Consider the following 24,172-nt stretch of genomic DNA (forward strand, 5'->3'; position numbering starts at 1 on the left):
CTGCCAGGGATCCAGGAGCAGCCACAGCTTCCCTGGGAATTCCAGCCCAGGGCCTCACACCAGAACGGTGCCCTGAACCAACAGCTGGCCATGCCAAGAGGAAACTTCCCAATCTTGACTCACTTTTTTATCAACTCTCCACCAAGATTCTTTAGGGCTTGTAAACTGGGATTTCCCAGCTGCAAACCCTCCAAACCCAGCCAGTCAGAGGAAACATTTGCTTCTCACCTGCTTTTCCTGGCAGGAATTCTGGGCCTGAGTCGAGGCCAATGAAGGCTGATGGGTCCAGAGCCTCTGCAGGGGAATACAGGGATCCCAGGAAAGGTTGTTCAGGTCCCATCATGGATCCATGTGGAGCTAAGGAAATAAAAAAACTTTTGTTAATCATCAACCCTAATGACTCCTCTCCTAAATTTCAAGTCCTACCACACTTGGATTGCCCTGCTCAGCAGCAGTCCAGATAAATCTGCATCAAATGCTAGTTCTGCTTCACAAACCATAAATTCTGTATTTAACAGAACTTTCTGACAAGGTGTACGAGAGTAAGCACAGGCAAATGATTTCCTTTGGCTTTCTGCTTCTGCTCCCATGAATTCCAGATGGTAATCCCTTAATAATCCAATATTGATATAATAATCCAAGAGTTGAAATCCTGAAGAGCACTTTGCAGAAACAGCTCCTGAGTATCTGGGTTTTACCCGTTAAATAAAGAACAGGGGGAAAAAAGGCTTGTGAATTTACAACTGTGGTAACCTCCCTCGTAGATCCCCCTGATGGGGAGACCCCTAAAAAGTTCTGTGATGGGACTTTTGTTTTTTTTGGTTTTCAAGTTGTTTATTTTTCCTCTTATCAGAAGTTCTGCACGCTGTGTGCATGCCAGACTTAGAGTACAAAGAGAAGTCACCAAAAGTCACAAGAGACACAGATTCAAGGTCTTTTAAAATTATTTTATCCAATTAACTCTTAGAATGTATTTTATTTCCACCTTTCTATATATTTTATTTCCACCTTTCTACTAAGAAAGATAGAAATGGGTTCCAACATCAACCTTCATTTTCAGTACATGAAAACGAGCCTTCAACCAACATCCCTGGGTTCCAACATCAAGCCTTGTTTTCAGTACATGAAAGACAAGAGAGAAAAGTGCCCAGCTGGCAGCTGGGGAGGGATGCCCAGGGCAGCTCACCGAGGATGTCCCTGGCAGCGTCGGCGTGGCCCGGGAACAGCGGCACGTTCTTCATGTCCGTGGGGAAGGACAGGTCCGGCAGGTTCTCCCCTCTGTGCATGCTGAAGGGGTCTGGCAGAGACACAACCAGGCAGGGTCACCACTCAGGGTGACAGGGTCACCACACAGGGCACAAGGAGCACCATTGCAACAAGAGGATGGAGATGCAGCAGGTCCCAAAGCTGCACTTCCAAGAAAAAGCTGCTTTTGGGATTATTCGCCAGGAGCAAACCCCTTTGCAATTAGAATTTACACCCAACAGTAACACCCAGTTGCTCAGGCTGATTTCTGGGGAAAGTGGAATCATGACTGTTCCTGGAGAAACTGTGCCCTTCCCTCCAGGAGGGACCATCTGCCTCTGCCCTGATGGACACAGCCCATGAACCTGAGTCAGGAACAAGGGCTCAGCTCAGCTCAGCTCACCCCAGAGCAGGGAATGGTGTGGGATCTCTGAGCACTCCCAGCAAGGAACTGCATCCCAGTATGAACTGGGGTGATGGACTGGTATTTTAAGCAAGTTACTGGGAAATTGAAACATCTCCTTGAATCTCAGGCAGAACGTCCTACCCCTGGAAGTGTCCAAGGCCAGGCTGGACAGGGCTTGGAGCAGCCTGGGACAGTGGAAGGTGTTCCTGCCATGGCAGGGGTGGAATGGGATGGGCTTTAAGGTCCCTGCCATCCCTGCCCTGTGGCAGTGGGAGCCATTCCCTGTGTCCTGTCCCTCCATCCTTGTCCCCAGTCCCTCTCCAGCTCTCCTGGAGCCCCTTCAGGCCCTGGCAGGGCTCTGAGCTCTCCCTGGAGCTTCCCCCCTCCAGGTGAACATCCTATTTACAGATACTGGATTTCCTCCAGTTAAACCCAGCTCAGAGGGATTTGGTTGAGGGCTGTGGCTCATTTTCATGCCAGATGTGCTCCCTGCAGGGCTGACACTGAGCTGTTCCCATGCCCACAGTGGGATGGGATGTCAAGATCAGGTGAGCTGAGTGAATTCCTTTATAAACCTGTCAGATTATTTGAGATGCCAAGACAACATCTTGCCTTGGAGCAACGTGCAGAATATTTTGATTTTGAGCTGTTTACAACAGTATTGCTACGTCTGAACAACTGCCTTCTTCCCAATTAAAAAAACAACCCCAAAAAACAAGGAAAAAAAAAAAAGAGCATGACTGAAACCAATTTAAAACTAAAAGAGATCCTGCTGATGTTCCCTCTTTGCCCAGCAGTTCGATGATGTGGAAAAAACGAGCAGCTCAGATCTCTGGGCCAACCCATCTCTGCTCCAGAGGGAAAAGGGAGAGCTGAAATTTCCACTTTTTCTCCCCAAGAAAAAAGGAATTACAGGGATGGTGGTCAGGAGACCCTTTACACCACTGGCCAGAGAATCCTCTCCTTGGGGGGAAATCATCCTCCCATATTCCAGAGAGTGGGTACGCAGATATTGAATAAACCCCGTGATTTCTCTGAGTCTGATGTTCTGATTTTTCTCCTCTTGACAAATCCTTAAAGCTGCTCTGTGTCCTCTGATCCCTCTGCTCCATTATGGGAGCTCTAAGCAGAATCTCATTTATATCCAATTGGAAGAGCACCACAACACAACCCTAACTTTGATCCTGAAATTTATGTGGGGCCTGCACAGGTGTGCAAGACACTCCAAGGACATGAAACCTAAAAAAATGGGGTCTCATGCAACAAATAAACTAAAATATTCATATTATTCAGGCCAAAAGAACACTGGGTGATGGGCCAGGTATGTAAATTGTTCCTAATTAGCAAATTTGACATCTGGCTCTTGAGCAGAACGACACCTATGTCCCATTCCTGCACCCACACAGCAACAGGAGGGAAACCCCAACAAACCTGTGGCTTTTCCAGTTCTTCCATGAATCATTTCTTACCCTTGTAAAAACACAGAAGGTCTTCACTGCATGTCTTACAGAGATTCAGTCAGTAAGAAAACCATGCACTAAGCAGGGCCACAGTACTCAAAAATATATATTAAAAACAAAATTCCAGCTGTATCTTTCCAGGTTGATTGACCATCAACTCCAACATTTGACAAAATAGCCCCAAAACACACCACAAAATGAGGTGTCTGCCTGGGCTTTGAACACTTCAGGGATGGGGACTCACCACTGCCCTGGGCAGCCCCTTCCAACACTCAACCACTCATCCTCAGGGATGGAGCCCACAGTACCTGAGGGGAGCAGGAGCCCCTCAGGGATGGAGGCCATGGTCCATGAGGGGAACAGGAGCCCCTCAGGGATGGAGGCCATGGTCCATGAGGGGAGCAGGAATCCCCTCAAGGATGGAGGCCATGGTCCATGAGGGGAGCAGGAATCCCCTCAAGGATGGAGGCCATGGTCCATGAGGGGAGCAGGAATCCCCTCAGGGATGGAGGCCATGGTCCATGAGGGGAGCAGGAATTCCCTCAGGGATGGAGGCCATGATGCATGAGGGGAGCAGAAGCCCCCTCAAGGATGGAGGTCATGATCAATGAGGGGAGCAGGAGCCCCCTCAGGGATGGAGGCCATGGTCCATGAGGGGAGCAGGAGCCCCCTCAGGGATGGAGGCCATGGTCCATGAGGGGAGCAGGAGCCCCTTCAGGGATGGAGGCCATGGTCCATGAGGGGAACAGGAGCCCCTTCAGGGATGGAGGCAGCAGTCCATGAGGGGAGCAGGAATCCCCTCAGGGATGGAGGCAGCCGTCCATCAGGTTCCCCAGCTGCTGAAATCAGGGTGCTCCAGCTCCTGAGCCATCCTACCAGCCATGTCCATGGGTTTGAAGCACAGGTCCCTCTCCTCTGCTGACCAGGAGTCGTTGCGATCCAGGAACTCCTTGTAGGACATCTTCTCATCCATTATTTCTCCTGGGAATACTGACATGGGAGAAGAAAATGACCCAGTCAAAAGCCAGATAGTGAAATATTTCAAATGGTTCGTTGCACGATGAGACATTTGGATGTGAATCCCCAGGTAACAGGGACTGGCAGCCAAACCAGAGACCATAACATTCATTTTTGGCTGGTTTGATCCAGCTCTTCAAATACAACAAATACACAAAATAATGGGGATTTCTGTGTCCTGAGGCACATGTAAGATCAAGAACAGACTCACATGGAAGTGCTGTCCTGGTCCAAGGCCTCCAGTTGCACAAAAGGAACAAAACTGTAAGTCCTGAGGCTTTAAACAGGACAAACTCAGTGGAAAGGTTCAAAATTAATACCCAGACTAATGACTTTTAACTTTATTTCCTTTTTAAGAAGGCCTGAATTTTTCAGCTCTTCTGAGGACAACATTAGAGTTTTTAACTGGTTCCAGTTTCTTCTGGAAAGAAACACAGAAATATTTACAGGGACTCTTTCTCTCAACCCCCATACAACATTCTCTATATCTCTTTATGCTTTTAAAATTTTTACCTTTACTTAGGCTGACAATACCTGCAAGCCTGGAGCTTAGCAGATGAAATTCATCACAAAATATCCCTGGATATAACACTTAATTCAGTGCAAAGCTGCAGTTACTAAAAACAACCTAATGTTAAGGCACAGAAGGACCAGAAGGGAAGAATTCATTAAAAACATGACCCTGGTCTGTAAAACAACAACCTGGAGGTGTCAGGTGGGCTGAGAGCTCACAGCAAGGTGGGCAGAGATTAATAATAATAATAATAATAATAATAATAATAATAATAATAATAGTAGTAGTAGTAGTAGTAGTAATGATGATGATGATGATGATGATGATGATGATGAAAATGTTATTGAAAAAGAATAAGATGAAGAATAGCTTTTGTGGGGCTTGGAGTTTGTTTTACATCATAAAACAAGGATTGGTACAAATCATCAGTGGGTTCAACAGTTTGCTCAGAGTTTGGGTTTAAAGGAGCAGGAGGGGATTCCTTGGAGTTTGAAACATGTCCAAACCTCTGATTAGAGGTAAATATTAAATATTACTTCTCATTCATCATAGAAATATTTACCTCTGATTAGAGGTAAATATTAAATATTACTTCTCATTCATCATAGAAATATTTAATAATAATTTAAACAACAGTTTAAATTATAACACATTCTATAATAATATAAAACATAGGATAATTTATGTTACATATGTTAAAATTAAATGTAACATAAATATATAGCATATATTAGATAGCATATACATTATATATATAATATATACATTAGATATACTCTATAATAGTTTCTATGCTTTCATGCACATTATACTACATATTATAAAATATATTTTATCATGTATAGCTTATACATTTTTGTGTGTTTTATATTATATGCCTATACATGATATAATTTTATCTACTTATAAATAGATGTAAATTATGTATAATACATTATTCTATACATATTTTTGTTTATATATACAGACAGACACATACATATATACATATATACATATATACATATATACATATATACATATATACATATATACATATATACATATATACATATATACATATATATATATAAATGCATATATGTAATGACTAATACAAATAATGTAAATATTACTTCCAGTCAGGAGTCAGGCTCTGGCTCTGGAGCTCCAAGTGCTGCTGTGTTCCCAGGGTGTGGCCCTGTGAGCTGAGGGCTGTGTGACACTCATTGTGTGTGTGACACTCCCCGTGACATTCTGTGTGTGACACTCCCTGTGTGTGACACTCCCTGGTGTGTCCCCTTTGTGTCCCCATTCCCAGCTGATCCCAGGCCAGGCAGGAGCTTCCGGGGTTTAGGTCCCTCTGAGGGTCACACGGAGGGATGGCACCTTGTCCCCAGTGCCACCCTGGGCAGGAGCAGGACACGAGCTCTGCCTGCCCCATCCCAAAATCCCCACCTGGGTGTCCCAGAGCAGCACCCACACAGCCCCAGCAGGAGCTCCGGGTGCAGAACAGATCCTAGAGAGATGCTGCTCCAAGGAAACACAAATAAAATTGATATTTTACACTTACACATGCTGGGTCCGGGCACCACAACACTCCCACCCCTTGTCTCCCAGGAAAACAGGACCCCGAGCAGCCCTGCAGCCTGCCCTGATCCCATCCATCCTGATCCCATCCCTGTCCTGATCCCATCTCTGCCCTGATCCCATCCCTGCCCTGATCCCATCTGTGCTCCGATCCCATCCCTGGCCTGATCCCATCCCTGGCCTGATCCCATCCCTGGCCTGATCCCATCCCTGGCCTGATCCCATCCCTGCCCTGATCCCATCCCTGCCCCAATCCCATCCCTGCCCCGATCCCATCCCTGGCCTGATCCCATCCCTGGCCTGATCCCATCCCTGGCCCGATCCCATCCCTGCCCTGATCCCATCCATCCTGAGAAATCCTGTCCTGATCCCATCCCTGCCCTGATCCCATGCCTGCCCCGATCCCATCCCTGCCCTGATCCCATCTGTGCTCCGATCCCATCCCTGGCCTGATCCCATCCCTGGCCTGATCCCATCCCTGCCCCGATCCCATCCCTGCCCTGATCCCATCCCTGCCCTGATCCCATCCCTGCCCTGATCCCATCCTTGCTCCAATCCCATCCCTGCTCCTATCCCATCCCTGCCCCGATCCCATCCCTGCCCCAATCCCATCCCTGCCCTGATCCCATCCCAGCCCCAATCCCACCACCCCGAGCAGCCCTGCAGCCCCAGCAGCGGCACTTGGCACGGGCTCACCGTTTTCCTGCCAGAGCTCTGAGCTTTTACCCTGCTCAGTGACTCCCTTTGCCGTGGCTGACTGCAGCAGGGACACACAGCAGTTCCAGACAGGGTGACACCTCCTCTGCCTGCCCCTGACAAAGGACAGGGGACATGGGGGACAACAACCCCCTGTGTGTTCCGTGGGAAACCCAGCCTGGGCAACACTGAGCTTGGAGCAGCTAAAAGCCTGATCATTTCAGTAAAAAAATTTTATTAATATTTTATTTAATAATATAATGTATTTTTGGTACTGTTTTATTTAGCTTTGCAAAGTGCTTTGGAGATAAAGTGCCACTGCAATGTGTCAAGAGACATTATTATTATTTACCATTATTTGTAGTACAGAACAGCAAGGGATTTAATTAGATTCCACTGTAAATTCCTCTAGACAGGAGCCTGTCATTCGCATGTCTATAAAACTATTTAAAGCAAAAAGCAAAAAAAAGACACTAAAAGTCCTTGACAGTGTGAGGAAGAGCCTGGGAGCAGTTAAAAACATTCAAGAACTTCTTCAAAGATGATATTATGATATTATGACATTAACAGAGTGCTGGGCTGGACCCACACTGAGGCTGATGGAGAGCACCCACTGCTTGAACTCTGAATATTTGAAACAAATCTATTTTTTAACACTAAAAATATATTGGCATATTGCCATGATTAAAGATTACACAGGGAAGAACATAAAATTCGGGTCAGAAAGGTAAACCTGAAGAAACCCCTCCACTTTGGGGGGCATTTCAGTACCAGGTTGTGTTCATGCCTTTCAATACAGAGGGGAACCACACCCGGGGCTGGAGAAGGAGGGAGCAGCAGGAGACAAAAGGAATTGTGATGGGAAATATTTCCATTTCCATCAGATGAAACCAAGCTGAGCAAAACTCAGTCAGTGTTTGCAAGCCCTGAGCTGCAGCAAAGCCCCAGAGCTGGCTGGAAGCTGGATCAGGAGCAGCTGGGAGCTGCCTCTGCCAAATCCTTCCCAATCCAAACCCAAGACTGGAATATTCCTCACACAATATTTTCACAACAGATGCAAATTAAAAACTCAAACCAGGCAGTGCTTTCCAGCAGGAATCCCGGTGCAAAGAGGGATGCAGGAGGAGAGCAGAGCAGGGCCAGCCACAGGGACAAGCCTGGACCAGCCACCCCCTCCCTGGGCCAGCCAGGACCAGCAATTCCTGCCAGAGCCAGGACAACAAAGATTTCTGGATCACAGTCACCATCAGCAAACCCCCTCAGCTATTCCCAAAATGTTTTCCAAGTTATGTGCCATGAAGTGGACACTTCCAGATTATTTGTTGTCCCCACCCCATCCCAATATTCAGCTTCCCTTTATCAAACCTGGAACACAAAATGTGATCTCAGATTTCCCAAGGACTGGGAAAAGAGGATTTTTCAGTTCCAAACCCAAGCTCCCCCAACACCCCTTCTGCCTCTGACCTACCAACAAAAGACACAAAACAACAAAAAGGAGAAGCCAAACTCTTCCAAGACACAGTGCTGCCAGTGCCTGTGAACGTGCAGCAGCAGCAGATAATGCACTCCACGCAAAATGCAAATCTGACAGATCCCACAGACCTGTAAAGCAATTTTAGCAAGTATTAAAGCTGGCTGATAGCTGAAAATCCGGTTACGAGCCCTGATAATATAAACCAATGTAGGATTAGAGCTTACAAAGTCTTGCTTAAAGGAAAAAAGACCATTAACAACGTACTTACAAAGCAAACTTGCTTCTGAAAGGAAAAACAAGGATCCCATGCAAGTAGCACCTTCTGTGCACTGCTCCCAGGGCAGGAGGAGGGTGGAACGCTCAGCAGAGCTGCTGACAGCGTGGAATTGTTTGTTTGATCATCTCTCTGCACAGGTCAGCGCGGTCACATCACCCAATTCACAGCTAATCCAGCCAAAAGTGCCCCTGTGGCCACCTACCCTGTGCCCAGGCTGGCAGCTGGGGCAGGACACGCTCCTGGAGCTGCTGGCACACAGGACACCCCAGGGAATGTCCAGCCAGGGGCTCTGTGAGCACAGGATTACCCTCTAAAGCCTTTGCCCTGCAGGAGATGCTAATCTTGGCAGGTCACTGGCCAGACCTCCAGCTCGGGGTTAAGGAGCTTCAAAATTACCGAGTGAGCAGCCAGGAGAGGGCCCTGCCAGCAGCCAGCAGGGAAAATGGGGAAAGGGAGGCTTGGGAGCTCCAGTCCTGCAGTGGATCCCAAAGGGAATTTGCCCAGATCACCCTGGGATGAGGAGGCACAGTTGGCCTTGCTGGAATCCCCAAAGAGCAGGAATTTTATCAGCCATGCCAATCAATTCCCATCAGCCTAACAAGGAATGAAGGTCCCCCCCCAGACACATCCCCCTCTGCAGGGTGTGGGATCTGCAGCCTTAAAAAGGAGCTTCAGAATCAGAGTCCCTGAATGGTTTGGGCTGGAAGGGACCTCAAAGCCATCCAGTGCCACCCCTCCCACGGTCCCAGGCTGCTCCAAGTGTCCAGCCTGGCCTTGGGTGCTGCCAGGGATCCAGGGGCAGCCACAGCTGCTCTGGGAATTCCATCCCAACCAGGAATTCCCAATTCCCAATCTCCCACCCATCCCTGCCCTCTGGCAGTGGGAGCCATTCCCTGTGTCCTGTCCCTCCCTGCCTTGTCCCCAGTCCCTCTCCAGCTCTGCTGGAGCCCCTTCAGGGTCCGTGGTCTCCATGGAGCCTTTCCTTCTCCAGAGTGGATGCTGTAAGGATTCCACACGAGGTTTAGGCTGTTTTGGGAGTGCTTGGTGCCTGTGTGAGGAACTGTCTGTGCTCAGGACATTTATTACCAGGAGCAGCTTCTGATTCCCACCTGAGGGATTCATGAGAACTTTGCCTGCATGTCCTGTCTGATTTTCAGGCACACAACCCTTCAATCTGCTGTCCAGGAAGGGAACATCAGGTAAAAACCCCAACAGGCAGCCAAGGCATTCCAGGGTCTCCTTCCCTTGCTCAGGACATTATTTCCAGACATTCTTCAGGGTAAGGGAAGCAAAAGTTTCCCCTGAAAGGTCACAGGGCACCTCCCCCAAGATGCTCTGGCTCCCCTTGTGCCTGCTGGCTTTGGAGTAAACACGGAGTATCCTGCAGGAATATCCCCTCAATGCTTTATTATCAGTCTCATCATTCTGTAAAATAAAATATTGTCTAGCTCAGCTCAGAGAGAAGGGTCTGAAAATCCCCACGAGTGAGTTTTGCAGACAAGCTTCACTAATCCCCAAAATCTAAGGAATAAGCACAGACAGGAACTACATGGAAAAAAGATGTCACCCAGCCACCCAAAGGGAGCTGTACATTTTTATCCAGAGCTCAAGATTTCAAGAAGTTTTTTTTTCCCTCTTGCAGGAGAGGGAAGTTTAACTCCCAGGAGCTGGTGCTGGCTGAGATTACACAAAATACTTTAATTTCATAGAATATCAAAATGGTTTAGGCTGGAAGGGACCTTAAAGATCATCTCATTCCAACTTTTCACTGTTCCGGGCTGCTCCAAGCCCTGTCCAGCCTGTGCTTGGACACTTCTGTGGAACCAGGGGCAGGCAGAGCTGCTCTGGGAATTCTATCCCAGCCTCTCCCCACCCTCCCAGGTAGGAATTCCTCCCCAGTATCCCATCCACCCTGCCCTCTGGCACTGAGAACCCCTTGCCCTGGCACTCTCAAATTCCTGCAATGAGAAGCAAATTAAATTCCACCACTGAGCTGCATGGGAAGAAGAAGAAGATCAGGAATCTATGAAAGGCCCTCAAGAAACTGCAGGGCATTTCAGAGGGTGCTGACAGCTCCAGAAGGGTTTTACTGCTTTCCCTCTGAAATTCCATGAGGTTACATAATCCTGAATGCTAAAAGGGCCCTGTGCCTACGACTGTCAGAACCACTATCTCCAAACTTCAGAGATGCAAAGTCAGTAACTTGAAAGTTCAACACAAGGTTCATGTTCTGCCTTGTAAAAAAAAATCTACAAGGAAAAAAAAAATGCAGTTGCTACAGTTTCTTGTCCGGCTTTTTTCCCTTCCTTACTTCTTCTTCCCAGAGGGAATTTTCGGCAGGGATTGCTTTGTCATGGATTGGGAGGTGGAACCATGGAGCTGCAGAGAGCTCCCAGCTCTGCTCTGAGTGCTCCCTGCCTGTCCTGCTGCTCCTGCTCCCCGCTGGGAACATCAGCTGCTCAGGAGTGAGCAATCCTGAGCCCTGCTCACATTTATTCCTCATGGCTCCTCACCTGGAACCACCCTGCACAGACTCATCTGTTAATAACAAAGGCACCTGAGGCTGTTTTCAAACAAAAAACTCACTAAAGACTTATTTGCACTGCACTGGAAATACATTCCCTGGGAGGGTGGGGAGGGGCTGGGATGGAATTCCCAGAGCAGCTGCGGCTGCCCCTGGATCCCTGAAATGTCCAGGGCCAGGTTGGAAGGGACTTGGAGCACCTGGCAGAGTGGAAGTGTCCCAGCTTGGACTTTTTGTTTGGTTTTTCTCAGCCAAGTGGTACAACTGAGACACTTCTGTTTCACTTGGGGTTCCTTCCTAAAGCCAGGAGCCTTCTGCACATCCTTGGCAGGGAATATTCCAACCCACAGCCAGGTAAAACCCCCCAGACGTGCTCAGCAGGCCCAGTGGGAGGTGCAGGTGATGCAGAGAACATCTCCTGTGGCAAGCCCAGGGCAGCAGTGCCAGGGCTGAGGCAGCTGAATCCCTGCCCCATTCCCTGGGCTTCCATCCTGCCTCAGAACTGAGGAGAACCCACAGGAAGGTCTGGGGCGTCCTGCCCAGGCTGCCTTGCCTGAAACACATGAATAAGATCAATTCTGAGACAACAGAATCACAGAGAGGAGTGGGCACAGGAGGCTTGTCCTGACCCCACTGTGCTGGCACGGGGAGAGCCCCAGAGATCCCAAAATCCTGGAACCACCCAGGCTGGAAAAGCCTCCAAGGCCATGGAGTCCCAGCTGTGCCCCATCCCCAAATCCCCAAACTGTCCCCAGCCCAGAGCTCTGAGTGCCACCTCCAGGTGTTCCTGGGACACCTCCAGAGATGGGAACTCCAAACCATCCTGGGCAGCCCCTGCCAAGGCCTGAGCACCCTTTCCATGGGGAAATTCCACCCTGAGCCTGCCCTGGCCCAGCCTGAGGCCGTTCCCTCTCCTCCTGTCCCTGTTCCCCAGGCTGTCCCCTCCTGTCAGGAGCTGTGCAGAGCCACAAGGTCCCCCTGATCCACCTTTTCTCCAGGCTGAGCTGTGAGCACCAGCTGGACTCTCCTCCTCCCTGTGCCAGCCTGGCCACAGCACCTGAGCAGGACATCCCAGAGCCCTGAGCCCACAGGGCTGGGGGTGATGTGACAAAGATCCCAAGGGACAAAACCTCGGTGTAAAATAATGATCACCTGAGCTTCCATGAACATTCTCACTGAGCTGTGCTGCTTGAATGCCCTGCAGAAGGCTCCTGAGTCCCAGAGCAGGCTGGCAGGAGGTGCAGCGTGTCCCCTGAGCTGGCACCAGGCAGCAGTGACAGTGCAGTCTGCAGAGCTGTGACCCGCAGCGCTGTCAGCCCTCCTCCTGAGCAGGGAAAGGCAATTTCCCCTGAAAGGGCTGTTTCCAAATTTAAACTGCTCCCTCCTGATTCAGGGAACGCTCCAGTCCAACCTTCAGCTGCTCCACGGTAAGGCAGGGGCAGGAGGAGGGCAGGACTGAGAGCAGCAGCCCAGCACAAGGGCACAGGCAGCAGGAGGGATCCAGCACAAGGATTCCTTCAGCAAAGGTCACTGCTGAGCTTGATCCCTTTCAGGGACACAGGAACTGCCACCCTGCAGGGGCTTTCAACCCAGGCAGGTCTGGAAGTTCCTTTCCCCCAGGAAAACTGAAGCAGTTTCTAGGACAGGGACACATCTCCTCTAAGGCTCTGGAGAAGGGGGGAGCCATGAGCAGACATTACCAGAGACTCACCACACCCAGACAGGGAACCCAAGGGTTTGGAAGGTGTGTGTGATGGAGAATGTGCTCTGGTCCCTCCCAGGTGTGTGGTGACTCCTGGAGGTGACTCAGGAGGAAAGGGCTGGAACATGGTGCCCAGAGAAGTTGTGGATTTCAGTCCCTGGAAGTGTCCCTGGCCAGGCTGGACAGGGCTTGGAGCAGCCTGGGACAGTGGAAGGTGTCCCTGCCCATGGGTGGAACCCTGGAAGGTCCCTTCCCACCCACACCATGCCATGATTCTGTGGTTCCACTCTTGCTCAGCAAGAGGCCCAGGAATACCCTCCAGTCCAGCTGAGATTTTGGGCTGGTACCAGACACAGCTCAGGGAATCCTGAGCTGCAGCCTGGGCTGATGCCAACACCTGCAGAGGGTTCAGGACACCACAAACACGGAGGAGCAGCCAAACCACCATCTGCTGCCAGGCTGCACACAGGACTGGAACTTGCAAGGTGCCTCCTGCTCCCAGGAAATCCAAGAGCCACGGAGTGAATTAAAAAAAAAAAAATACCTGAGGAATAAAAAGTCAACAAAATTGCAAAAAGAAAATATCCCCTACTTCCCACTGATGATGATCTGGTACCTCAAACCTTCCCTAACCCCAAATCCTGCCCTGACACCACCCATGACCTGAGTTCTTCTCTTTTAAATGCAATCAGGGCCTGAGAAGAAAACAAAAAGGTAAAAGCAGCACTTACAGTCTCTGCTGGAGATCACGAGCTCCAAGTGTGTTCCCTGGAGAGTCAATATTTACAGAAACATGAAGAAGAACAAGGTCCACACACCACTCATTTGATCCACTAACAGCTCTTTGCAGGAGCTATTCCTCGGGCTGAGGAGGGCACAAAACTCTGACTCTTCTCAAAACTTACAGCAGATAAAATACATTAAACAAACATTCTCACTGTACCATGCTGTAGCTACACTTTGCCTGCTGCCTCCTCACACTTCTATCACTCCAGCCGGCTCTTTCTGGCTGTGTCATTACTTGTTTTAATGAAATAGGTTACAAATTAATAATGCTTCACACCCCTAGCCCAGGGTGGTGCCTGCCCACTCCATCACCTGGGAACACCCATCCCCATCCCTGAGCTCCCCTGGGTCCTGCTCCCTGGCCTGGGATGGAGCCTGTGCTCCTTATCAAATGATAACAACCAGAACTAAAGCAGGCAAAGGGCTGAACCCTCCAGCCCTGCTTAATAGTCTTCTTCCAACCTTCTCTTATCTCTAACAAAGTGGAAATCCTCTTCTTTTGACTCGTGCACTTCAGCACTTGTAAATCACTGTGCACCATAATCTGGGCAGTTCTTAAATCTCCCCAGCTCTAAGTCCTCACTTACATTCTTATTAATTTCCTCCTTTTTTTCCAGACTCTTGAAAGCATTCAACACAACCTCCTTGGAAATGGCCTGTGAGTGTCTTTCCTATCCATACAAATCACTTCCCTCCATTAGATTTTTAGCACTTTACCTTCCCAACAGGTTTAACTCCTGCCATCCCTGACTGCCAAGATGAGTTTAAATTTATTGCCCTTTTCTCCCTCCTGCTCATGTTTTTATTGACTAAAAATAGCCAATCCTATCATATTCCTTGTTTCCCACCTTTCCTCATCCTGCTGCCCTAAGGGAAGATCCATGATTAACCCTTCTCCAGGTTCAAAACACCCCAAACAAGGTTGGGAGCCAACACTTGTCCCCAAGAGCTGTTGGTGAGGGAGCCCCTCTGAGGCCAAGGAATTAATTATAAGTATGTAAGGAGTGTGGGAACTCTGGAACACATCCCCATACTCCTGCCCCACGTTCCACCACACAGCACCAGGAATTCCAGCCCCGAATTCCAGCATTTGGTTGATGCTTGGATGCAAAATACTTCATTTCTTTTGACCTACATATTTTGGCACTTTCACTGTGCCTCACATGAGATGGAGAGGAGCCACTCAGAAGTGACAGTATTTACTGTCACCCTTGAAACACACAAATACACACACACATATATCTCTATATACTCAATATGTATTTTTCCTCCTCCTTCCTGGATCCCATCTGTGGGTGCACGACCACAACACCCCCCCCCACACACACATGCTTATGCAGAATGAGATGGTGATAATGGAAATAAAGGCTTAAAATAGCAGATTTCCCTTCAGCACTCGAGTGCTGTTTGTTTGTGGCTGTGATTCCAGCATCCCTGCTCACACACATCACCCTGACCTACTTTTCAGCTTCCCCAATCCCGTGGCACAGGCAGAGAGCTCGCAGGAGGAATCAGAAGCAGTCAGGAGAAATCTCTCTGCCACATTTGTAATAGAGTTTTATGGCCATTAATTCCAGCTAGTGTCAAACTAATGACACGAGGGACATCAAAGCAAGAAGGCATTTACATAATACCAGAAGAATCTACAATTCTATTACTGTTTATTCAGGCAGCTTCTGCTTGAGAATGAGGAAGATGACATGCTGTCTGTGCTCTTTTGAAATCATTCTAATTTACAGCCCTGCAGAGAAGCAGCCAGATTTCTAGGAATTCTTTAATTCCTCACTAAGGAGTTTCTGATGTTTTGAAATAAAACCTGCCAATTTTATTTTCCTCTGAAAATCCAGGAAATAAATTGCTTTCATCCCTGTGGACGAGCCCTGAGAGACTCAACCTGGCATCTGAGGGAGGAGCTCACCTCAAAGCAGGAATGTTCCATGGGACCTCCAACCTGAGCACCACAGACACGGGATGGAAGGAATAAAAAAAGTGAATTATTGCTCAGATCCGTGCTCTGGTACTGAACTGTCTCACCTAGATGGAGCTGACAGCGCGGGCGGCGCCGCGGTTTGACGGTGACACGAGAGGACATTTCCAGGGTTCTGGGAGCTCTGCTCACCCTGCAGGGCTCAGCCAGCCCAGACGTGTCCCCTGGCTCGGGCTGGGCTTGGGGACAGCACAGCAGAGCACACAAAGTGTCACCTTCAAAGCCAGCCCCGTGCCACCGACACCGCTGCTTCCCTAAAACTGCTCAGGGTCATAAAGTCATAGAATTCACACTGGTTTGGGGTGGAGGAACTTTAAGGAACACCCAGTGCCATGGCAGGGACATCTCCCACTGTCCCAGGCTGCTCCAAACCCTCTCCAGCCTGGCCTGGGACACTTCAGGGATCCAGGGGCAGCCACAGCTGCTCTGGGAATTCCATCCCAGCCCCTCCTTGCCTTCCCAGCCAGGAATTCCTTCCCAATATCCCACTTGGCAGTGGGAGCCATTCCCTGTGTCCTCTCCCTCAATCCCTTGTCCCAGGACCCTCCCCAGCTCTCCTGGAGCCCCTTTAAGCCCTGCTGAACCTCTGGTTGTCTTCAATTCATGGAGGTTTAATCCTGAAACCTGATTTTAGCAGGATTGGAGACATCCTTGAGCCAGAAAAGTAGCACAAGACTCAGAAGGTAAAAATCTGATGTGACCCCTGTGAGCAGCAATTCTAAAGTCACCACAAGAAACACAACTGCCAGTTGAAACCACTCATCAGCTCATTTAGATATATATATATTTATGTGTTTTTAACTGAAAGTCTGGCCAGGTAAATCACATCTTCCTCAACTCTCAGCTACAGAATGGGACAACTCTAATTTGGATTATCAGGTTCCCATTCCTATTGAATCTGAGATTGCCTTTGGTAGAATACAGAGCTGCACAAAACTACCTGAAACTTTCAGTGATGCACACAAAATTGCAGATTTTTTTTTTTTTTAAAGCAGAATCAGTAATTTTGGTTGTGAGATTGAGACAAGGAGTCCCTAAAATCTTAAATCTTGCAGAACTGCCCATGAGTGACATTATGAAAGAGCAGTTTGCATCACTGGCAAACAAGAGAGTGTTAATGTAGGAGATGGAACATCACAGATTTTCCAGGCAAAGCATGGAAGGCTTGACGAAGCTGAAAGCAAAGTATTTTTATCTGTAGCCAGGGGAAATGTTAGGGAAAGTGGAGACACAAGGAAATGACACAAAGGTAAATAAAGAGTTGGCTAAGTGACAAGTGGCAAGGCAATGTCAAAAGGGGAATTCTCTTCCTGGAGGGACATAACCAGTTATGAGAGTGTGAAGATCAAGGATCCAAAACAACCCTTGCTTAATGTTTTTGTTTTTAATCCTAGAAATCAAAAACTTCTGATGAAATGAACTTAAAAGTATCTTTTTTTTCAGATCAAATATTCAGCCTGCACATCTCAGGACTCAGCTGAGCAGCCCAATTTCTGTCACCTGCGTGTGCTGGAGGAACAGATCAGATGCTGCTGCCCAGTGATCAGAACCTCCCTGGAGTTTGATAATCCCTGAGTTTCCCTCTCAATCCACGATATTCTGATTTTATGACTTCTCTTGGCAGCTTCCACTCCCCAGCCTGGCACTGGGATGGGAGATTTGGAAGCACAAAAAGATGGGCTCCAATTAAGGCAGAATTGGTGGCATCCTGAGAGCCACCATCCCTTCTCCTGTGCCAATGCCATTAACAGGGAATGTCACAGGGCCACTGCAGCCTGACCCACCAGTGTCCTGTGGCAAACCCTGCTCCTGCTGCTCCCACTGCCAGGGCTGCCTTGGGAAGAAACCATTTTAATGGTTGACCCAGGAAACCTGAGCTCTGCTCCCATCCTTCCCCCTAACTCACCATGACCACCAGTAAATCCCAGTTTTCCTCCTGGAGCTGGGAAACAGCCACATAACTTGGTCAGCTTTAATCTGCATGGGTAAAAAAGGACTCCAGCAGAATAAAATGTTGTTTTTCAGCCCTTCAGTCATCTCTGAGGGAACTCCCAACCTGCTGAATCCCCACGAGCTCAGGAAGAACAGGGAAAGACAGTGAGTTTGGCCAGGCTGGTTTTTCAGGAAGGGCATGGAAAACCCTACTTCACAGAATCACAGAATATCCTGAGCTGGAAGAGACCCATGAGGGTTCTCACAGGTCAGCTCCTGGCCCTGCACAGGTTGAATTTGTCACAGAGAGCCACAGGAAATTCTCTTTGAGAAGAGACAGACCAAACCTCTGCAGCTCCACAGCTCCTGCCAGGAGCAGCCAGCTGGGAGGACCAGGCTCTGCTCCAGGGAACAGGGACAGGAGGAGAGGGACCTTCAGCAGGAATTTCCCCATGGAAAGGGTGCTCAGGCCTTGGCAGGGGCTGCCCAGGGTGGTTTGGAGCGCCCATCCCTGGAGGTGTCACCTGGAGGTGGCACTGAGTGCTCTGGGCTGGGGACAATTTGGGGATGGGGCACAGCTGGGACTCCATGACCTTGGAGCTCTTTTCCAACCTCAACAATCCCATGATTCAGTCAGATGCAGCGTGTTCTCACTGCAAGGAAGAAGATTAAACAGCATCCTGAGTTATGTGACAGAACAAAATCAAACATCCCTCCCAGATATTTTTTGGGGGGTGGTGAACTGTGCTTTGCTCATGTCCTGCAGTCTCCTGTCACTTCTGTGCCTTGCCAAGTCACTTCTAATTCCAGAGGAGCCTCCAGCATCAATTGTCCACAGAAACAGCCACAGCCCTGAAGTTCCAGAACTCTTCCCAAGGGAGCTGTTAATCCTGCACTATTTAGCAGCCATTGATTAATGCCAAGAGAAACAGGGATCCTGCCTGGTCACCTCCAGGAAGGGGCTTCTGCTGCCTTCCACTGCTGCCAAAATGAAGGGACAGGTTCATGGGACAAGCCTCATCCTCCAACACACAGAAATCCCAATCCCACCTCGGGAAGGAGCAGCTCCAGGTGAGGAGGGAGCAGCTCTGCCATGCTGAGGTGAGGTTTTACCCACCAAATGGAAAATCAGGAGCACATATACTTAGAAAAGCATCCAACCCAGCATTTGCCACCATTTCCAAGGGCAGGGTGAGCCTGGCTTGCAGTTATCCCACAGGAGAGGAGACTGCTCCAAAGGACCAGGCACAGCTCCCTGGGAGAGGATGAGGATCCTGAGCATTTCAGTTGTGTAACTCCAGCAAGCAGCAAAGTTGTCCTGCTCTGATACTCAGCAGGCATTCAGAAAGGTTTTATGCCACACTGCCAAAAGCCAGAGTGTTTCACACACACCAACTCCACACAAGGTGCACTCAGTATTTCATGGGTCAGAGCTGGAAACCAGCTGCAGAAATTGCACCAAAACAGCAGCAAAAAGGGGAGATTACTGCTGAGGATGCATGTAATTTCTATTTCAGGGACTCGCTCATGCAGGACTAAGAGAGCCTAAGGTGTCCAAAGCTCTCTCCAGGGAGAGCAGTTGTGTGGGGTTTAAGGAGGAGGCACCACAGCCTCGCTCAGCATTCCTGAGTTTCCCTTTGCTCAGCCACTCCAAAGCTGCCCCTGCTCCAAGGTGTAGATCTGCGCTCAGCCCAACACCAAAGAGCTCCTGAGCAGCTTCACAGTACCCAATACGTTCCTTAACTATAAAATTTCCTTTTTCCAAAAAAGAAAAAATTCCATTAATCCAAGATTACCCCGGTGCCAACCACCCCGAAACGAGAACGCTCGATAGCAACAGCTGGGGTGCAGCTAGAAAAGATAAAATGCACAATATAATCAGCCTTACCCTATTTGCAGTGATGGGACTGAACTGGAAGAAGATTAAAGAGCTCAGGGCTCGGAGGGAGCCACGGGCAGAGGCGGGATTAGGGAAGTTTCCTATCCCCAGGTTCGGATTTAGCCCGTGTCACACGACGCTTCCCGAAGGTTCTGTAAGCAGGATCAGCCCCCCCAAATCCCCCCTGCAGGCAGAGCCCTGGGGCTGGAGCAGGAACAAAGGGGGAAGGAAAGAGGGAAGGGGGTGCTGATGGAATGGGAGCCCAGACTGGGAATGGGATCCTGCACTGGGAATGGGATCCAGCACTGGGGATGGGATCCAGCACTGGGAATGGGATCCATCACTGGGAATGGGATCCAGCACTGGGGATGGGATCCAGCACTGGGAATGGGATCCTGCACTGGGAATGGGATCCCAGACTGGGAATGGGATCCTGCACTGGGGATGGGATCCCAGATTGGGAATGGGATCCCAGACTGGGAATGGGATCCCAGACTGGGAATGGGAGCCCAGACTGGGAATGGGATCCCAGACTGGGAATGGGATCCTGCACTGGGAATGGGATCCAGACTGGGAATGGGAGCCCAGACTGGGAATGGGATCCTGCACTGGGAATGGGATCCTGCACTGGGGATGGGATCCCAGACTGGGAATGAGATCCTGCACTGGGAATGGGATCCCAGACTGGGAATGGGATACATCACTGGGAATGGGATCCTGCACTGGGAATGGGATCCTGTACTGGGAATGGGATCCTGCACTGAGTATGGGATCCTGCACTGGGAATGGGATCCTGCACTGGGAATGGGATCCTGCACTGGGAACAGGATCCCAGACTGGGAATGGGATCCAGTACTGGGAATGGGATCCAGCAGCTCCCAGACCTCCTGCCAGCCCTTCAGATGTAGATGACTGAAGCCCTGCAGAGCTCATCCCTGCTCTTCCTGCTCTCAGCCCAGGAGCTGATCCCTACATCTCCAAGGGAAATATTTACCCAAGTGATTGAAGGCAGAGATTAACTCCCATAGTGAAGCCAAACCATCAATCCCACCTAGCATAAAGGTGATAAAGGGTTTAGACTAAGCTTTATTTTTTGTGTCTTTTACAGCGCTGCTGTTTATTTTCCTTTGGCAAGCCTCTCATTGAAATTCCCTACGTTTCATCTGAAGGATCCCTGCAAAGACTCCCCACGAGCTACTGGAATAAGCAAGGGAATAAACATGATGTTGTTTTAAGCACCGAAGAAGGGAGGGGAGAAAAGTATTTTTTAAGCTGCAGTTAAGTTCCAGAGAGACAAATTAAAGGCAAATTGGGTAATGTAAGTGCAGGATAAGAGCAGGGCTCTGCATGAGGAGCAGTGAGGGTCAGCCAGCCCTTGTCTGCAGCACTGAGTGTCTGTCTCTGACCTGCCTCAAACCCTGAAAACACCAAGAGTTTAAAAAGGCTGCCTCATTACATGCCCAGGAACATTCCAGCTCCACAAAAACACAGATCAGAGAAATGACAAGTCAGTTATGTGTGAAGGCTGACGAGCTCAAAAGGATGGGCAGAGAAAAGGGTTCACATTTTCCAGGAGGTCCCAGCCTGCACAGTTCTGCAGCACCTCCCCAGAAAAGGTGGTTTAAGTACACTAACAACACATTAAATCCAAGCTACAAGCTCCAAAGTTCATGGCTGGAATATTTTAAGTCCCAGCTACTTGGTCAGGAAATTCAAGCCTTGGAGGACCCCATTAATTCACTGTCAGATCCTTGCTAGAACAACTCCTGAGCATGCTGCAAAACAGAAAGGGTTTGTACTCCCAGTGTTTAAACCTCTCTAAGCCTCCCTGTTAAGCTTTTAATAGACTTCTCGACATATGTATGACTTCATTATAATCCTTTTAATTTCCTATTCAATGAGCCAAGTCAGGGACATCCCACCTCTGAAGCAGAAGCTGAAACAAAACAAAACAAAACAAAAAAAGCCAAGCAGCAGGTTGATGGGGAAGCCCCATCTGAGAGACAGCCAGCATGAAATCAGTATTTTACAGGCAGAAAAGGTCCCTGCTTTTCCTTGTGGCCCCCAGAGGAGCTCCCAGGGCATTCCCAGGGCTGCAGCAGCTCCCACACTCGCTGTCCTGTGGGGACACAGGTGACACTGGGACAGCACAGTGCTGGTTCCTGAGGGCCTGCACCCTCATCCCAGAGCTCTGCTTCTCCTCACGACACACAGATCCCAGAATCCCAGGATGGTTTGGGGTAGGAAGGATCTGAAGCTCATCCCTGCCATGGCAGGGACACCTCCCACTGTCCCAGGCTGCTCCCAGCCCTGCCCAGCCTGGCCTTGGGCACTGCCAGGGATGCAGGGGCAGCCACAGCTGCTCTGTCTGTAATTCCCAGCGTTTATCAGCACTTCAACATCTGGGAAATTTCTTTCTGCTCTTTGAACAGCTCAGGAGCTGAGATTGTGCAGCTGCTCAGCTCCTGAGCAGTAGGAAGCTGCAAATTCCTCATCTGAAAGAGCAGCAGGACCTGCAGAAAAAAAAACCCCTCATCCCCCACTCCCCCTCCAGGAGCTGGGGAAGCTCCACATGCCCTGGAACAGCCTCTGTCCCCCCAGGGCCAGGGACAGAGACCCCCTTCCCATCCACCTTCCCCCCAAAACAGCCACCCCACAGCTCAGGGAGACGCACACAAACCTCTGAGTCCCAGAGGAACTCAACAAAGCTGCTGAATTATTCACTTGGCTGCTGTTTTTAGACTGGAGCCACGGGAAACATGAAGTCCCCAGCAGTGAGCATGGCTGGATTCACCCCCTCTGAGGAGCCTGAAAAGCTCTGCCTGAAGCCCAGCAAGGATAAAAGCCTCTGTAAATAAAAATTTGCACCAAGAGGGAAACACACAGGCAGGTAAAAGAGGAAAGCCAGTAGAAAAGTTCTAATTAGAAGAACACACCTGTAGCTGTCCTATTTACAAAATGCTACACAGAATAAACAGATTTTGGGATGGTTTTGTTGGGTTTTTCCTTTGGGTTGGGGGGATTTTAAAATTATTTTCTCCCACAAATCTTTGTCCTCAGGGCTCTCCATCCCTTCCTTCCCAGCCTGGATCTGGTGCTTGGGATTGTCCCAGCCCAGGTGCAGAACTTTGTCCTTGGCCTGGTTGAGCCTCCTGAGGTTGGCACAGTCCCACTTCTCCAGGCTGGCCTGATGCCTTAAGTGTTACCTTTCATATTTTCCAGATTCTGGATTTAGCTATTTATAAAATAAAATAAAATAAAATAAAATAAAATAAAATAAAATAAAATAAAATAAAATAAAATAAAATAAAATAAAATAAAATAAAATAAAATAAAATAAAATAAAATAAAATAAAATAAAATAAAATAAAATAAAATAAAATAAAATAAAATAAAATAAAATAAAATAAAATAAAATAAAACAAAAAAAAATAATAATAGTAGTAGTAGTAGTAGTAGTAGTAGTAGTAGTAGTAGTAGTAATAATAATAATAATAATAATAATATTAATAATAAAAATAATAATAAAAGTAGTAGTATAATACTCTGAATTCCATATAAACTGTTATTAAGTTCTCCTTACAGTTCAGTCAGACAAAACCATCCTCATCCAGCCCCAGAACCAAGCACACCTTTACAGCTTCAGGCCCAAAAAGTGTAAACAACATGAATTGAGGAGAGCAGTCTGGGAGGATGTGGCTTCATAACCCGAAGCTGTAATTGGACAATTAACCCCAGTATGTGAATGGACCAAAACTTATAAAAATATGACAACTCGTGACTCGGAGTCTATCTTGGGTGTAGCCTCAGCCAGGCTCTTGTAGTGCCCAAGGGGGATCCTCTGAAGGCTTTTTACTCAATCCTGCTTTATTCATTCAACACTGGCAGCACCCAGAGCTCGGTGGCACCAGCAGAGAGCCCCGGGTGCCCCAGCCCCACTGACAGGAGGCTGGGCAGGGCTGGTCCCACCCCTGAGTGTCCCTCTTGTCACAGTGACACAGCTGAGTGTGACCACCCAGCCCCTTCCCATACAGTGCTCCAGCAGAAATCCCCTGTCCCTCCACCCTGGGGACAGGATGGAGTGTGGGACAGAGTGGGAGAGGTTTGTCAGCCTCTGCCAGGCAGCAAAGGATGGCAGTTCCAGCCATTTCCCCTTCCAGCAGTGCCACCAGACCCACAACATCCCCGGCAGGAACCAGCCCTGGGCTGGCAGCAGGACCCCGGAGACTCCCAGCACACAACTGTGGGAACCCAGGGCTTCCCTCTGGCTGCCCTGGCAGGGGTCAGAAACCCCCCTGGACAGAGCCCCCAGAGACACTGGCTGTGATCTCTGTCCATGGAAAAGAGTTTTCAATCTTACAGGATGAATTACCAGCTCTGAGGGTTTGATATCAGTAATAATTAAGTGTGGCACGGGTGCAAAAGTAAAATTTTAGGATTTTAGATTAGGGGTCCAAAGGGGACAAGATGGAGGAATTGGGTGTGTCTTGTCCTTTTTCTCCTCCTTCATGCCCTCCATGTTTCACTGTGGTGTTGGCATTTTTCTGTTGGTTCAGGCTGGGCACACACTGTCCAACGTAGGTGACAGATATTGGCACGTTATTGTAAATCCAGCACAGGTAGTTTCTGGTATTTAATGTTTGTACCATCCCACTGAGGGCAGAGCCCCACACGCTGCCCTGCAGGACAGAGCTGCGGCAGGGC

General features: G+C 48.9%; 1 protein-coding gene across 11 annotated transcripts in view; it reads right to left on the minus strand.

Annotated features, from left to right (window-relative positions):
- Positions 1-24,172, minus strand: part of MAP4 (microtubule associated protein 4) — a 143,575-nt gene that overhangs the window by 56,773 nt on the left and 62,630 nt on the right. For all 11 annotated transcript variants that reach the window (XM_030266886.4, XM_030266883.4, XM_030266887.4 and 8 more), the window contains 3 exons: positions 3,988-4,101; positions 1,187-1,297; positions 229-357 (listed from right to left, as the gene is read on the minus strand). In XM_030266886.4, coding sequence (XP_030122746.4) covers positions 229-357; positions 1,187-1,297; positions 3,988-4,101 — 354 coding nt within the window. The remainder of the gene's footprint in view (positions 1-228; positions 358-1,186; positions 1,298-3,987; positions 4,102-24,172) is intronic.

This window comes from Taeniopygia guttata, chromosome 2 (assembly GCF_048771995.1).
Source record: "Taeniopygia guttata chromosome 2, bTaeGut7.mat, whole genome shotgun sequence".
Lineage (NCBI taxonomy): Eukaryota > Metazoa > Chordata > Aves > Passeriformes > Estrildidae > Taeniopygia > Taeniopygia guttata.